Source organism: Gymnoscopelus braueri (genome assembly GCF_963280865.1).
Source record: "Gymnoscopelus braueri genome assembly, chromosome: 17".
Lineage (NCBI taxonomy): Eukaryota > Metazoa > Chordata > Actinopteri > Myctophiformes > Myctophidae > Gymnoscopelus > Gymnoscopelus braueri.
The window spans coordinates 36,600,567-36,618,733 of NC_137617.1; the positions used below are offsets into that span (position 1 = coordinate 36,600,567).

The 18,167-nt window shown below is 40.3% G+C and overlaps 2 protein-coding genes across 2 annotated transcripts; both read left to right on the plus strand.

The window, feature by feature from the left end:
• Positions 1-25: 25 nt before the first annotated feature.
• anapc16 (anaphase promoting complex subunit 16) lies at positions 26-5,318 on the plus strand. The gene is made up of 4 exons (XM_080455060.1): positions 26-135; positions 1,125-1,284; positions 3,872-3,946; positions 4,721-5,318. The coding sequence occupies exons 2-4, from the start codon at positions 1,146-1,148 to the stop codon at positions 4,828-4,830; spliced, it is 324 nt and encodes a 107-aa protein (XP_080311186.1). The 5' UTR covers positions 26-135; positions 1,125-1,145; the 3' UTR covers positions 4,831-5,318.
• Positions 5,319-11,876: 6,558 nt separating this feature from the next.
• Positions 11,877-14,408, plus strand: ddit4 (DNA-damage-inducible transcript 4). Its single transcript, XM_080454952.1, has 3 exons — positions 11,877-12,017; positions 12,666-12,895; positions 13,242-14,408. The coding sequence occupies exons 2-3, from the start codon at positions 12,706-12,708 to the stop codon at positions 13,742-13,744; spliced, it is 693 nt and encodes a 230-aa protein (XP_080311078.1). The 5' UTR covers positions 11,877-12,017; positions 12,666-12,705; the 3' UTR covers positions 13,745-14,408.
• The last annotated feature ends 3,759 nt before the right edge of the window (positions 14,409-18,167 follow it).

Sequence of the window (18,167 nt, forward strand, 5' to 3'; positions counted from 1 at the left end):
TTTAAACGTAAAGCGTTGTGGCTGACTGTCGTATGTCGTGAAGTTGTACCAGCAGCACAGCGAGAGGAAAACAACAACAAAGTGCTTCAGGACGAAATTAAAAGAAGGCCTTTTAGAATTCATTCCGTAGCGACGGTAGGTTGATTTGTTTCATAATCTAACCCACAGGGGTCTTTAACAGGGGGGTTCGGGACCACTAGGGGGTCCTCAGAGTTACAACAGGGGGTCGTCAAATCTTTGTGTGATATGTTTTTTTTTTACATTAACCACTAGCCCTATTCTGAAGAGAACATAACAGAAAATAAGAGATCTAGACGTTGTGAGCTTGTAGATCGGCTATTTTTTAGCAAAGAGGTATAAGTGTACAGGGGGAAAATACCCCCCAAAAAGTTTAATCTGAAACACAATTGTTTACAATGTAGAGGGGGTCCCTATACTTCATCTCTCTCTCTCTCAGCTCAGCTATGGGGGTCCTTGGCCTGAAAAACGTTGAAGACCCCTGATCTAATCCCTATAAATGTCCTATTGTATATACTATTACTTATTTTAACGTGGTCAGTTTAAAAGTAATGAATAGCGCCACTGTTATACTAGTTATACTAGCTATACTAGTTATTATAGTAGCCTTGTGTGTGACCAGTGGTGTAAAGTAACCAATTTTGAGGTATGTATTTACTTTACTGGAGTATTTCCAAATGTCAATACTTTTACTTCTACTCCACTACATCTCAGAGGAAAATATTGTACTTTTTACTCCACTACAATTATATAAAAACTTTAGTTACGAGTTACTTTGCAGATTTTGATTATTATTACAAAACTACATGAACCACTTCAGCCCTATATACATTTCGGCCATTTAAAAATATTTAAAAGATTCTTATACATTTTGAAATTGTGAATTGGGACATGCAAGCTTGTACATCAGCTATTTTTGGGAGCCCTGGCCCAAAATATTTTCATATGGGGTCTGCGGCCAAAATGTCATTTTAGGGCTCCTTGACATGAAAACGTTTGAGAAGAATCACTGGCTTAATTTATGTAAAACTTTTAAGTATCAACTCCTGCTGTGACCATGTTATGCAAGGTTTACAGCCGTGTTTTGTTTTGTTTTGTGAGTTTAGCTAATTAAGAAGAAGCACAGGATGGCAGCGTCCTCCTCGTCTTCCTCAGCTGGAGGTGTGAGCGGATCCTCTGCTGGCTCGGGCTTCAGCGCTTCAGAGCTCATCCCACCCAGGAAGGTCCTCTACACCTACCCCAAAGGAGCAGGGGAAATGATGGAAGGTCAGTTAAGTGGTTATAATTATGATAATAAAATAATCATTCTCTTTATGCCCTGTGTCCGGGTAGCTCAGTTGGGAGAGCACTCTCCTTTCGACCACAATGGTCATGGGTTCGATCCTGGGCACCGCCAACTCAGCGTATGAGTAGCACAGCTTGGGTGTGGATAGTCGTGCGGTAAGCACTGGGAGCTGATGGTAGGTGTTGCGCTCCACCTCAGCAATCCATCTCCCTGGGGTCTAGCTCATTGGGGGCTAGACCCCTGCGCCTCTTGCTGATACCGACAATAAGAATAAATAAACAAACCTTTATACTCCCTTACTGTTTTACTATGTTAGCAGAGTAGCAAAAACAAATCACTTAGCAGGGGTTGACACAAGGTCTCAGAGGCACTTGCCCGTCGGGCAAGTACAGGTCAAGTTGGACTTGCCCAAAGGTCATGCCTACTAGTAAATCAAATTTATATTAAACCCATTGGGGTCCTATGTATTCAACATAAAACATAAAAAATAACACAAATTCAATATCATCACAAATATAAAACACTATATGTACAGAGTAGAAAAAAGGGGGTGGGGGTGGTCGCCTGTCTAAGGGAGAAGTGATTTCTTTAATGGGGTTGCTTCCCCATTTAAACGCACTTGCCTGTCGGGCAACCTGAAAGCAAACTCCACTTGCCCGAACGTTTTATTTACTTGCCCTGCTTAGTATTGGAAGGCCAGAAGTAATGAAAATAAACAGCTGAAACTGAAGAGGACAGCAGCAGTGTGAGGCTTAGGGGCTCCTTTGTTTGGTCGTTTTTGTAAGTATTTATGGCATTTCTGCGTTCCGGATAGGCCCTTCAAAGTAATGTGGAAGGTGTTGTTGTTGGGAGTGTGTCTATGTTCCTTCAGCCCTATGTTAACCCTAATCCTAACCCCAAACCCTGCAGGATTCAGGGCTAACTGAGGGAACATAAAAGCTGACCCTGTAATGTTTAACCCATTAAGACTTGAGGGTGACTTCTACAAATGTTTCTCAAAACAGTTTCCTGTTAAACGTATGTTGCTATTTATTTATTTTTTAAACATCACGTGGATGCCCCTGGGACGTATCATCAGTGTTGTAGCCTGGGGTCGACAGGTGTTTCGGGTCTAGGGTTAGAGAGGACACTCTAACTAGGTTATCCCTGTCATTCAAGTAAAGACAAGTTGTCTGATTATATTACGTATAGCCTACTTATGTTGAAACGTGCTGAAAAGTCGAGTGAGTCGTGTGTCATTAAAAAAAAGCCCTAGGACATTCAGTAGAATCGTACCACTGAACCATTGGCAAACTGTTAATAAAGTACTCAATCACGTGTGGCTACACAGCATATCACAGTATATCTGGCTCCTTTCCAATCTTTTTTTCTTTTTTTTTCGGGAGGGTTGAGCAAACCTCAAGTATATACAGCAGACTTAGTGACCTGTTATCTTTTTGGCAGTTTATATGTGTGTCATATGTAGATTAAGTAATTGACCTAGATACTGCAGTAGATCAGTTCTCTGTGGCTTGCTCCTGTATCTTTCCGACGGTTCAAAATGTTTAATAACATCCTGTTTAATGTTCAGTACATAAACAGTAACTGAATAATGGTACATCTGGTGAAACTACAATAGATTATACACAATGAAATTGCTTTTGGAAAGTTTGCTTCATGAAGTACTCAGACATGCAAACTTGTACTGTAGCTTTTCAGCTACAATAGCCGTTTTGAATCCAAATAGGGCAATAGTGTGACACCTGACCCGAAAAAACAACAACATGTTGTCACCCTTTTCACCTCGGGGCTGTTTGCATGCCTGAGTACTGTAGGAAGTCCTGTATGCTTTGATAGCACATCTAAAATCAACACTCCCGTAAAGACAAGTTGTATGATTATTTTAAGTATAGCCTACTTATGTTGAAACGTGCTGAAAAGTCATGAGTGAGTCGTTTGTCATAAAAAGCCCTAGGACATTCATTGTAAAATTGTACCACTGTACTATTGGCAAAGTGTTAATAAAGTACTCAATTTCGGTCGCGGGTGTGGGTCGAGTTGAGCGCCCACTAGCGCGCACATAAATCGGTGCCTATGCCCAGAATCAAAGATTCAAAGATTTGCACACATTTTCAAGATTTTTCTAAAATAGCAGATCTACAACATGCCGTGCTATGAGCTTATATATATGCTATTTTTGAATAGCCAAAGTATAAAACAATGCTTTTTAGCTAAAATCTAAAATGACACAGATGCTTTCAAGGTCTTAACACATGGAATGTTTTTTTTTGAAAAAACGCATATATGCGTTCTTGGCACTCAAGTGATGGATTCAAAAGAACGCAAAGAACGCATATATGCGTTCTTGGCACTCAATGTGTTAATGAGTTGACTCCAATTTATGCTTCTGTTTACATGAAACGCATTTTGACATCAGTAGATTATAGGCCTAGTGTATGCTGTTGCTTCACCCTGGGTATAAGTGAAATGATTACTATTAGTGGCACTATTTTATTGTATTGTATTCATTTTTGTTTCAAAGAGCATCTAAACGATACAACTCTTCTTGTGTGTCGATCTATTTTTCAGATGGCTCCGACAGATTTCTATGCGAGTCCGTTTTCAGCTACCAAGTTGCATCAACCCTGAAACAGGTTAAGCACGGTAAGTCTGTGATTTTTTTTTTATACGCAAATTAACCACTTGAACCCCAGCATCCCTATTCTGAGGGGAATGTTTGTGAGCTTGTAGATTGTCTATTTTTGGCGGAGAGATTTGGTGTAGATGGAAAAAAAAATTTTTACTAAGAATAGAGGGTTTAAGTGGTTACGGTTCATCATCAGTGGTGGAAATAGTACTCAAATGTTTTACTTGAGTAAAAGTATCAATACTACAATGTAGAAATACTCTGTTACAAGTAAAAGTTAGGAATTCTAAATTGACTTGAGTAAAAGTACAAAAGTATTGGTATCAAAATGTACTTAAAGTACCAAAAGTAGGAAGTAGTCATTAGGCAGAATGTCCCATTTCACAAGTTTTCAAATGTACAAAATGTATAAGAATCTTTTGAAAATAGCAGATCTACAAGCTCACAATGCGTCGCTTGTAGATCGGCTAATTTTCAAATGGCCGAAATGTATATAGGGCTGAAGCGGGTAATGTATGTTTTTTAATAATAATCAAAATCTACAAAGTAACTAAAGTTTTCAAATAATTGTAGTGGAGTAAAAAGTACAATATTTGCCTGTGAGATGTAGTGGAGTGGAGTAGAAGTAAAAGTACTGAAAATTGGAAATACCCCAGTAAAGTAAAAATAACTAAAAATTGTACTCGAGTACAGTACTTGAGTTGCTTTACACCACTGTTCTTCATGAATGTTTCATTACAAATAAATCAGTAACCCTAACTACTGTAGGTAACTGTTTCGTTCTCTCACAGACCAACAGGTATCTCGAATGGAGAAACTTGCAAGTTTGGTTGAAGAACTGGAGGCAGATGAGTGGCGATATAAACCAATTGAACAGCTATTGGGATTCACACCATCATAAATTGAAATTCTTCTATAGGTGCCTTTGGTTGACATGTCAGCCACATAGACTGTGTGTTTGGTGAGGGGATTAAAGAAGTAAAGAGTTTTATTCAGTTTAAAATGTATCTTTTTTTGTATTTCATTTAGGGCTGCTCAGTTAAGGCTAAATTAACGTCCTGCTTATTTTTGCTAGATAATGATTTCAGGAAAAGGAAATTGTTTCATTAAAGTTTTGCCTATATTGTGTTGACAATTTTTGATTATGGCAGGGTTCTAAATATAAATAAATGTTTCACTAAAATATTTAGCAATTTTCATCTGTCGAATTAAATGCTGGTTTGCATTATTAATTGGGCAGCCCTAATTGTGTTCCACAAGAATGAACGCATTGTTACAGAATTGTCTGCGGAAATGTAATGATTTATGAATTCATCACTGATTTACTATTATTTCCATGTGCACAGTTAGCAGATATTTAATGATTTATGAATAAATCACTGATTTACAGTTATTTGCATGTGTACAGTTTTGTAGCACTCATATTGTCATCTTTGAACCCATACAAACGTGAAAGAAAATCCTGTACTTAATAATATATTAGGCAAATGTACAGCATGCCATTCTATGGTGTTAAGTATTGTGATTGACTAGAGCAATCTCCTCCAACGGACTCCTTAAACAGGCTTCAGATGTGCTTTGACAGTCCTTATTGTGCAAGGGCAGGGTATCTAGGTTGACTTAATACATCCCTTGCAGCAAGGCATTGTTTTTCCACATGGCTGCACTGTCACCCTCATAAATCTAAAGAAACTGCTGCCTGCTCCCTCTGTCTCTCCGCCCCCTTCAAACGGCCCTCACAGCTGCTTGCTCACTCTTGAGCAGAACAAAGGGAGCCTGTAAACAAAATTGTACGTGGACACTCCTGGATTCGATACTTCCTACATCAGTGGTTCTCCCAACGTTTTTAATCATTTCAAGGACCCCCAGTTTGGTATGCATTAGCTCACGGACCCCCATAACTCTGAGAGCGTACAAATGGAACCAACATTTGGTTCCATGTGTACACTCAGAGTCACAAATCTTTGACGGCCCATTTGGTTCCTAACTATAAAAAATTAGCTGGGGTCCCTCTGGAACCCCCCCCCCCCCCCCCGAAGAACCTCTTGGGGTCCTCGGACCCCACTTTGAGAACCACTGTCCAACAGAGTATTGAATCCAGGAGTGTCCACTGTCCACGTACAATTTTACACAGTACATAGTAAAATCCTGAGTGTCATTTTTAACTCTGAAAGCATTGTGCTGTATATTTCCTGCTTCATAATGTGTCCTCAATTTCTTCATTTCAAATAATGTGTAGCTATATGATGATGATAAACATAATTTCAGACACAATAGGTCCATATGAAAACAGAGATACAAAACAGACTACAGCAACACAGTATTACCAGCCTGAGTACCAGACTGATTCCAAATTCCATAAAGCCCAGATCAATGGTTTTAGAGACTAAAACCATTGACATTATCACATTATCTAGCTGGTTGAAATATATTGGAAGTCTTGATGCTTTTTGAATGGGCTGATTGTTATGGAGGCTTTTTTATGGAAACCTAACCGTGGCGCTAGTTATTTTGGACTTTCTGCTATGTGACAGTGAGGAAATATGCTGTGCTGTGCTTCGTGTCTCAGTTGGCTGAATGGATGTTTTCATACAAAGGAGGGCTGGGTCAGTACAGATTGTACTGTACTGGGTGTGTGCGATTGTCTTAATTATATGCATATCATGTGAGGACATGACCTCACTGGGCACACCTCCAGCTGTGTCCCACACACACACAGCACATGTTTCTTTTTCTTTTACACATAACCAATAATGTGCGACAGCATACTGTGCATTTGTTTTCGTCAATACTTTTGTTCGGTCATAGTTTCAGACTTTAACCGAGTGCCACGCTACGAGCTTGTAGATCTGTTATTTTTGAAAAATTGTGAAAATTGGTGCAAATCTTTTATATATATATTGTTTAAAGCAAACATTTTAAACTCAAATCTTTGCTTCTGGGGGTCCCTGGAACAAAATATTTGAGATGGGGGTCCTCGGCCAAATACATTTTGGGGGTCCTTGACATGAAAAGGATTGAGGACCACTGCCATAGAAACATCAGTTTTTCGGAAAACTGTTAGGATTTAGAAGTAGAATCAGAATCAGAATAAATTGACCAAGTTCTTAGAAATCAAAACATCCCACGGAGAACATCCTGTGCAGGCACGTGTACTTGTTGCTGTTTCTCCTTGCCATAAAGTACAGTCCGTCCCACTCTCACTCACGTGTGGCTACACAGCATATTACAGTATCTGGCTCCATGCCAATGTTTTTTTCTTTTTTTGGTGGGGTGAGCAAACTTCAAGTATACAGCAGACTTAGTGGCCTGTTATCTTTTTGGCAGTTTATATGTATGTCATATGCAGATGAAGTAATTGACCTAGATACTACAGTAGATCAGTACTTTGTGGCTTGCTCCTGTATCTTTCCGACGGTTCAAAGTGTTTTAATAACATCCTGTTTAATGTTCAGTACATAAACAGTAACTGAATGCTGGTACATCTGGTGAAACTACAATAGATTATGCACAATGAAATTGCTTTTGGAAAGTTTGCTCCTGTAAATGCTTTGATTGCACATCTAAAATCAACACTCCCGTTAGTAGAACTTGGAATAAAGATTTATGGAGTATGAAGTTCACACAAGGAATTCGTTTTTGGTATTGGTGTGGACTGAGACATGGAACATATACTGTACAATCACACTTGATACGGTATACCAGGGGTCTTCAACAAGGGGTATATGTGCACGCTAGTGGGGGCTCAACTCGACCCCCACTATCCCCCCAGGCGCGACCGAATAAAATTTGTTTTTTTTAATTTTTGTTTCAATTAATTAATTATTTTCCTTTTAGTTTTATATAAAAGCCCTTTAGTTTACATAGACTCACCCACACATAAGTAGGCTATACTTAAAATAATCAGACAACTTGTCTTTACTTGAATGACAGGGATAACCTAGTTAGAGTGTCTAGTCATAGGTGGCCTATATAACTTGATGAACCTCAAGGCTGATACCTGTTTAACCAGTAACTTTGTATGGATTGGGGGTTGATGATGATTCTAGGTGTTGACGGCACGTTGACGGCTCTCTCGCGGGCACGCATTTGCACCTTCAGAGCTAGTGGAGCTGCACCCCACTAGGCCCCACCACTGGCTATGGGCGAGCTACTGTAATGGTACGGTAAATCAGGGATAGTGGTGGGGGCTCCTCATTTCTGGCAGGGACTTATGCCCCGAGGCCCCCACAGGATCGGCGCACAGCCTATGACTCTTAGGGTGTCCTCAGAGTTACTACAGGGGGTCCTCCAAATCTTTGTGTGATAGGATTCTGAGGGGAGTGAGGGGAACATTAGCCAATAATAGCCGATCTACAAGCAAACAACGCCTCGCGTGTGAGCTTGTAGATCGGCTATTTTTGGCAAAGAGGTTTGGTGTAGGGGGGAAAAAATAACAAACCAAGAACAGAGCCAATGGTCAAGTTTAGTATCGAGGCTCTAAGTGGTTAAATGTCTGAAAATACACATTAACATGAAATAATAATAATAATAATAGAGAAGCTAATATGTAAAAAATAAACATTAATTTATACAACATTAATTAATTAAGTGCGAATGATAGTCAAACAAGTAAATCTGCAACACAATTATATACAATATGTACAGTAGTGGGGGGGTCCCTGCTTCATCTCTCTCTCAGCTAAAGGGGTCCTTGGGCTGAAAAACGTTGAAGACCTCTGCTGTATACTACCAAGATTAAACATGCATATGTAGATCTCACACATGGTGCAACCATAACTGCGATGTTTTTTTTTTTTTCAACACATCTGCCCGAAATCTCTCGGGATGAGAGATTTCGGGCAGATGTGTTGGGGGAAAAAAAAAACATCGCGCCCCACCACCACCATAAAAAGAACACATGAGGGAATATCATTTCTAAGAATGTTCTGTCCCTCCAGGGGAGTTTCACAGAGCCTTGATAGCACCTACTGTACAGTATGCAGTAAGGCACTGGTGGCTAGTGGTGGCCAAACACATTATTAACTACTTAAACCCAACAAACCTCATAGAGCGGAGTCCACCAGGGGTCTATCCTCAGCCCCCCCTCTTTTCCCTATCTACAGTATCTATCTATCTATCTTGAAATTCTTTATGAGGAATAACCCCTTGAGATGCAGCATCTGCGATCTACTATTGTAGTAGGCTAGACGTACACTTGGGTCGAGATATGGTGACTGCAAAGGCCATAGCATATGATTCACATCATTTTCATACTCCTCAAACCAGTATATCTGTCTCCTTTCCCATCTTTATTTCATTTTTTGGTGGGGTAAGCAAACCTCAATATAAAGCAGACTTAGTGACCTGTCATCTTTTTGACAGTTTATATGTGTGTCATATGTAGATGAAGTGATTGACCTAGATACTACAGTAGATCAGTACTTTGTGGCTTGCTCCTGTGTCTTTCCGACGGTTCAAAGTGTTTTAATAACATCAGAACATCCTGTTTAATGTTCAGTACATAAACAGTAACTGAATAATGGCGCATCTGGTGAAACCACAATAGATTATGCACAATGAAATTGCTTTTGGACACTCCCATTAAATAACTCAGAACTTGGAATAAAAATGGATGGAGTATGAGGTTCACACAAGGGATTAGTTTTTGGTATTGGTGTGGACTGAGACATGGAACATATACAATCACACTTGATATACTGGTCTTCAACAGGGGGTCCGGGACCCCTAGGGTGTCCTCAGAGTTACTACATGGGACTGAGGGGAACATTAGCACGAAATAGCCAATCTACAAGCACACAACGCCTCGCACTGTGAGGCGTTGTGTGCTTGTAGATCGGCTATTTTTGGCAAAGAGGTTTGGTGTAGGGGGAAAAAGAGAGCAAACCAAGTACAGAGCCAATGGTCAAGTTTAGAATCGATTAAATGTCTCAACATACTATAAGGTGTTTGGCCACCACTAGCCACCAGTGCCTTGGCATACTGTACAGTGGGTGCTACAAGGCTCTGTGAAACTCCACTGGAGGGACAGAACATTCTTAGGAAATGGGGGCGCGATGTTTTTTTTTCCCCAACACATCTGCCCGAAACCTCACATACAGTAGACGTGGGTCGAGATATGGTGACTGCAAAGGCCATAGCATATGATTCACATCATTCTCATCCTCCTCAAGCCATTCAGTGAACCCTTATGGTCACTTTGAGTGTTTCCTTTCTATTCACACACACACGCATACGCACACGCACACGCACACGCACACGCACACACACTCTAGTATATACGGTGTATATATAGTATTGGAGCCTGAGGTTTGACCTGCACCCCAGTATCTCTACTGAGCTAATTAATACTGATCAGGTCTAGAAGCTGTAGAAAGTACAGCCATTCAGAGACACTGCAGGCCCAAACATATGGCATTGAAGTACAACTATTAATAAGCTACCCATTAGAATCTCACATAGATAATGTATGTATGCATCTTTTTCTTTATTACATCACCGTATGCACACTTGCACAGCATACAATCTGTTCATGTCCTGCTATGTCTGGCTTAGCTCTATCATTCATGTTTCATATCTATGTATATTTAACCTCTGTAAATGTAGTCTCTGTATGTGCTTAATATTTCAGAACATGCTGTGTTCAGGACACTGCCTTGTGTCATCTTGTTGTACAGGCCCTTGTTTTTAGCACATTAACCCTGGCTTCCCTATCTTGGTCATGTCATTATAGGAAAAACAATTATTTTTGTTTTAATATTCCAAACTCAAATACAGGACTCAAATACAGTAACTCAAATACAGGACCATGCAGTCACCACCCTTGATGAAAGCCCATAGAACAACAGAGGATTACTTAATTCACAACATTTACATATTTAGGCCTATTAATGTGTGCATGTGTGTGTGTGTGTGTGTGTGTGTGTGTGTGTGTGTGTGTGTGTGTGTGTGTGTGTGTGTGTGTGTGTGTGTGTATGTATGTGTTTCGTGTATTATTGGTATTTTTCTAATAAACTGGATTATAGCTGAAGAATAATGATGTAATGGTAGAGGGAGAAAAATAGATGACGTAATGTGTGCACTGCTGCAACACTGAACCAGCTGAGCTGTGCTTGCAGCCAGCCAGGGCCCCTTTATTTATTTATTTAAATAGTGGTGATACCCACCTCAGTGCCATCCATCCATATCTCTTTCTATTATTTTTTATTTTTTTTGGGGGGGGGGGGATATTTAACAGAATGACAGTACCTGACTTGGCAAGTCCAGGCAAGTTCTTCCTTGGTACATTTCCATGACACTGGGGTCTATTATTCACCCCCCCACCCCTTATAACCCGACTGTTTTGTTTCTTCTGTACGGGCATGTTACCAGCAGTGTTGCCAGATTTTGTGACAGAAATAAGCAACCAGGTCTAGGTCCACAAACCAGGAAAACAAGCCCAAAAGAAGCAACTTATTAGGCCACATGTGCACTTTAAACCTACTGTATATGCGTCGTCTATTTGAAAATATCAGATCCATCATCCACAAGCACACAACGCTTCGTGATGCGACGCGTTGTGAGCTTCTAGATCTGATCTTTTCAAAAACTCTTGCAATACATATTTTGTTTTAAACATACAACACAAAACATGTATGAGAATACTTGAAAACCAATGTTTAAAAAATAAATAAATAAATAAGCAAGTAAGTGCACTCAATTAGTTTAGAAACAAGCCCAAAAAAAACGCAACCCGAATGCAACTACCAATTCTTTTACAAGCAACTTAACAGAAAAAGAAGCCCGAAGTCGCTTATAATAAGCCGACATGGCAACCACCGGTTACCAGGCAAGATGCAGCCTCCCGATGCCGTGCCTCCCATTTCGATTGGACGGCCGGTGAGGAGTGGGTGTGTACGTACCACAGCCCATATAAAAGCATTGTTGTTGCAGGAAAAGCTGCAGAGCCAGAAGAGCTGCTGAGTTGAACAGACATTCATGGAGAGAATAACAACTTTATCTGCAGCCTTTTTTAACCATAGACATTCACAATAAAAAAACACCAATTTGTAGCTCGACGAGTTATCGACGGCTATTGGAATACATTCGGTAAGTGCTTATCTTACTTCTGCTCAATGGCGAGCTTTACGATTTGATACCAAATAGCAGTTTCTACTTTCTATGCGTTGTTTTTCCAACAAAGACTTTGTGTGGCTGTCAAGTTCAATCCGTTGTAGTTACTTGATCGGTAATGACAACATAGTTGCCTATGTTTCCTCTCTTTTATTCTGTCATATGTTGGAATAAAACAAATGTAGGCATATTGTATATTCTAACACATTTATTTGTATGTAGTTGGATGTTTGCATTAGCCCCTTTCTCTCTCTCTCTCTCTCTCTCTCTAATAATAATGCATAATAAGAGAGGGAGAGAGAGGCTAATGCAAACATAATGATGCTTTATGTTCTGTGGTAGATGACAATTTAATTAAAAATTAGGAAGTTTTTTTCTGGTTTGAAGTAATTGACATGTTTTTGTGCAGTCTTGAAAAAATGAGTTTTTTTAATAAAATGTGTTATTAGTATTTCATATTTGTTTACTGAGTGTACAGCACTCAACGCTGTTTTTAAATGTGCTCTATAAATAAAGTGGATTGGATATATATATATTACCTATGTTTTTTTTGTACTTGTATTATTTGATATGCTCCAGAGTCCTAAACATTACCTGTATCTTGTCTCCCCTGCTCAACAACAGAACTGGACACTAAACAAGTCGCACACAGACGTCAACGACCATGCCTTCTCTCTCTGCAACCAGTGACAGTGCTGGCAGTTCACCTCCTTCTCCGGTGGACGCCTCTCCCAGGAGGCTGTCCTGGAGCAGACTGGTGCAGAAACTCACTGACTTCAGTGCAGGAGGCAACAACAACAGCAGCATAGACTCCCGTTCGCACAATGGCAGCAGGAGTGATCTCTCTGACTCAGGTAAAAAATGTGTTCATTGTTTTAAAACCGTTCATCAGAAGTTATTTATACCAGTGGTTCTCAATGTTATCATGTCAAGGACCCCCTAAAAAGGATGCAAACCCCCATATGAAAATATTTTGTGCCAGGGAGTCGGGGACCCAAAAAATAGCAGATGTACAAGCTTGTAGATCTGCTATTTTTGATAAAGTAGTTAAAATGATCGTGAGGCTGTATTAACTACTTTTGCTGGGGACCACCCTCCCCCCCCCCCCCACGGAGTGGATCCCACTTTGAGAACCACTGACACACACACACACACATTATTAATGTTCTCCTTTACTAATTTGACACTTTCTTTCATCAGGGTCTGACGTTTCGTGCGACTTTCTCAATCCGTCCAACGAGGACCTCTTCTACGATCCGACGGAGGAGAGCTTGTTGAAAGAAGTGGTGGACGTCATCGCCCACAGCCTGAGGGAAGCCAAGGACTCGGACTGTGCCCTGAGGTGCACCAAACTCCTCATCCCCGAGAAACTCCTGGAGCACATAGGACACGAGCTCCTGCACCTGGCGGCCAGCGAGCCCTGCGGTTTGCGCGGGGCCCTCATTGACCTGTGCGTGGAGCACGGCTTCGTCTGCGAGAGCGTGGAGCAGATAGCCGTCGACCCCTGTCTGGTCCCGACGTTTCAGTTGACTCTGGTGCTGCGGCTGGAGTCCAGCGGACTGTGGCCCAAGATCCAAGGCCTGTTTAGCACTAAATCCAGCTCCGTCCCGGCCGTGAGGCAAGCCATTAGACTGCGCACTGGCTTCAGAGTGATCAAGAAGAAACTGTATAGCTCCGAAGATTTGCTCATTGAAGAATGCTGATGGAGATCTGATGGATAAACTCGCATCGAGGGACCGTTCTTGAAAGTGTTTCGTCGTAAACCTTTTTTAGACTATGTCCAATTGATACAGAACAGCTCTTAAAATTAAGCCCAGAAAAGGGCCTTATTAATGATTCCTTTTAAATGTACTGTATGTGTTGCCCTCTTAACCAACAAAAGATGTAGCCTATTGTTCCTACTGTAAGGGAACCACAGTTATTGGTACTCGGATAAAGTGGTCAACACCTTAAATGCTTTTAACGGGCATGTACTTCTGCAAATTACCAACCACTATATTTGACAAATAGGCATCTTCTTAACTATTGCTCAGAATTTGTACCTCAGTTTCTATTGAAACCATAAAGTGGCAGCTAGCTATATGGTAATGTTATTTTGAGACCATTGGTATCATATTGCTTTCTTTCTTTTCTTTGTGTAATTAGGGGCCTTTTAGTTACTGTTTGGATTTAAGAGCAAAATTCCTACCAGTACTTTCTTGGTATGTAGAGTATGCAAGCAGGTGTCAAATGTTACTTGATTTCCTTTTATCAACGTATTCTTGCCGAGTGTCCTACATTCAACTGTATTTATTTGATATCCATATATTCCACAGCATTGCACTGTTTTGTACTTTCATGACTGCAGAATAAATTATTTTTTAACAACTTTGTGTGATTTCCATTTGATTTGAGATCTGCCAGAAGCTACAGTATGTTATCTTCAACAAGTTTTGAGTTCCCACAGAATCATCTGAAGGTAGCACTCGTTTGATGATTTCAAGGTCTTGAATGAAACCACTTAAACCATATATTCTTGACCAGGGTTTCTCCAGAGGTCTGCACTTGGTCCTCTCCTTTTTTCCCCTCTACACCGAATGCTCTCGTCGCATTGTGATGAGTTGTGAGAATGTAGATCAGATATCACCGAATGTTGGCATATTTCCCCCTTAATGTTTGCCTACACCCAGAATGTGGATGCTAGTGTTCATGTGGCTAATAATACTGGTCCGACCTATAGGAAAAAACCTTCTCGAGCTGCATACAGTACGTACGATATGACTACAGTAACAGAGCAGCAGGCACACCGTTTTCTCACACAGAGTGGTATGTGGAGAATCACATTGTTACTCCACAATGTAATATATCTCTGCTGTTGGACAGAAACCAGCTATGTCCAAACTATGAACTTTTCAGGAAATGGAAAAACCTGTATTTAGATCAACAAAATACTGCCTCATCAAAGTTGGTACAGTAGGTATGGTGACTTTATACATCGTCAGATACTTGAATGTGTCCTTCTATTATCATCACTTTACCCAAATACAGCTCAAGTGAAGTTGGGAGGTTTTTGACCATTAATGTTTTTCGTCATTCTAATCAATGATGGAAAAAACAACTATCTCCAAAGTTGGAGTTAGGGCGCGGTCACACCGAAGTTTAATTCTAACTATGAGGGCGGATTCTGCCAATGCTTTTCACTGGGAACAGAGCGGTTTGTTGCCATTTGTGGATTTCTGCAAAAAAAAACATTCTGTTCCCATTGAAAAGCATACGCCCTCATAGGTAGAATGAAACTTCGGTGAGACGGTGCCCTTAGGTGGTTTGACCGACAGATTTGAGGATCCAATGGAGTTAGGAGGTTTAGTCAGAAGCGCTTTTTAATACTTTGCATTGGTTCTATATGTGTACAAAAAAAGTGGTATTAAATAGCACTGATTTGTGAAAAATGGAGATAGCTGGTTTTGGCCCGACAGCGACAATATAGGCTGTAGTACACTGTAACTCCAGAGGTTGCGACCACCCCCAGGCCCATGGCAGGGGGTTAACAGTGTTACATTTTACGACATACATTATTATCCCTTCACTTTCATCGCTATATTAGTCAAAAATAGTCCTAAAACACCTGTAGTTCTTATTGAAATGGGAATATGGGAAATGTTGCCATTCATAATACTTTCTGGGGGAAATTCAATGGTTGTAACACCCCCAATAATTACATATAACTGGGCTATACAATCATCCCAGATGTAGTGGACCCGTACAAGACAAGGACAACAACTCTACCAAATGGGCTCAGCTCTATTGGCATGGTAGGATGTGTGTCGGTTTGCCGAATGGGAGACTGGGGTTCGATACCAGCTCGGTTCTAAATCACAACATATATAACTTGCAATTAATGAGTAGGGGGCTCACAACACTTCTTGTACCCAGGCCCCTTGTGGCAGACCTGATCCTGAACATAGGGTAGCTGACAGATGGCATAGTGGAATTACTGGCATACATAATATTTTATCACCAAATAAAGTAATCAAGAGAGCAGAACTCCTACCGCCTACTTCATCTGCAATAAAAACTATTTCTAATGAACAAAAGTAAAAGTTTGGTGCATCCTTCTCCTAAAATAACCAGATCCTTGACAAAGAACAAGGTCCTTGTTCTTTGTTGTCAACACAGAGGTCTTCTGTTATGCACCTGTCTCAGGTATGCGGAAGCATTACTGTTTAAACTATGGCCTTGTAAAAATCATTAGGTGTGTTAAAAGCATTACCGTTTAATCTCTGGCCTCGTAAAAAAAAAATCATTAGTTGTGCAGAAGCTCTACCGTTTAACCCATTAAGACTTGAGGCCGATTCTACAAAATGTCTTTTAAATCCTAACAGTTTTCTGAAAAACTTATGTTTCTATATCAATGGTCCTCAAACTTTTTCATGTCAAGGACCCCCAAAATTATATGTATTTGGCCGCAGACCCCCATCTCAAAATATTTTGTTCCAGGGACCCCCAGAAGCAAAGATTTGAGTTAAAGATGTTCGCTTTAAAATAATATATATTCAAAGATTTGTACAAATGTTCAAGATTTTTCTAAAATCGTCCTAAAAAACAGCAGCGCGGAACGAAGTGACGCGCAATGGGCTTGTATTCTTTTTAGCTCAAATGACACAGATGCTTTCCCTGTTTTAACGGGTTAATCTACGGCCATGTCAAAAAAACAAGTGAGCATAAGCTCTAATGTTTATTCTAAGGCCTTGTAAAACACATAATACATTTTTGCATGTAAAATTATACCTCAACCATGCTAGTCTAAGATTGAATAACCACTGAATACAGAGATCCAACACAAGTGCCTAATAAGTATCTCTGAACTGAAGGTGATTTGATGCCACAATTATGTCGGGAATAGCGCCCTCATATGAGCTCAAGTATGAACAGCAACTGTAACTGAATTAAACTGTAAACGTGCAGTCAGTCATGTTTCCACTGATGGCTTCCAGTCACTGTTTAATAGTTGCAGTGGTGGAAGAAGTACTCACATTTTTGAGTGGTGCCAGCCACTCCTACACTTGACCATGTGTGTGTGTCTGTCCGTCCGTCCGTCCGTCTGTATGTTTGAGCACGGCCTCAACAGCTGCAGCTGATTGCAACTCAAAGATGCAACCAGTTACACTAATTAACTCATCATCACAGGCACCACTCTCTTCACACTGGGTGTGATGTTTTACTTAAGTAAAAGTATCAACACTGCAACGTAGAAGTACCCTGTTAGGGCGCGGTCCCACCGCACTTTTATTTTACCTATGGGTCGGAATCTGCCAATGCTTTGTCAATGCAAATTCGTGGATTCATGGTCTTGCGCATTTTTTCCATGAATCCTCGCATTTGCATTGACAAAGCATTGGCAGATTCCGCCCCAGAGGTAAAATAAAAGTGCGGTGGGACCATGCCCTTACAAGTAAAAGTCCGGTAATCCAAATTTACTTGAGTAAAAGTACAAAAGTAGGAAGTACTCATTATGCAGAATGTCCCATTTCACAAGTTTTCAAATGTATAAAATGTATGAAAATATTTTGAAAATAGCAGATCTAGAAGCTGTGACACATTGTGAGCTTGTAGATCGGCTATTTTCAAATGGCTTAAATGTATATAGGGCTGAAGTGGTTAATGTAAGTAATAATAATTCAAATCTACAAAGTAACTAGTAACTAAAGTTTTCAAAATAATTGTAGTGGAGTAATAGTATATTTAACGAGATGTAGTGGATTAGATGTAAAAGTACCAAAAATTGGAAATACTCCAGTAAAGTAAAAATACCTCAAAATTGGACTTAAGTACAGTACTTGAGTAAGTGTACTTAGTTACTTTACACCACTGGTCACAGTTGGTTGTTCAGACAGAAATTGGTGAGCACGTACGTGCAGGCTGTCAGTGGAATTGCTGCAGTACTCACAGAAATGTCTTTCATGTACTTTTGGATTTAATTGGCACGGGTAGAAAACCGAACAAACTGTGCGTTATACCAGATATAACGTATAACGCTGGCTTTGTGCCGCAAACATGTATGTTTGCAATGACTCACAATGACTCACACGCAACATGTTTATCCGTCTGTGTTTATTTTGCCAGTTGGGAATAAAAACAAGGTGGAAA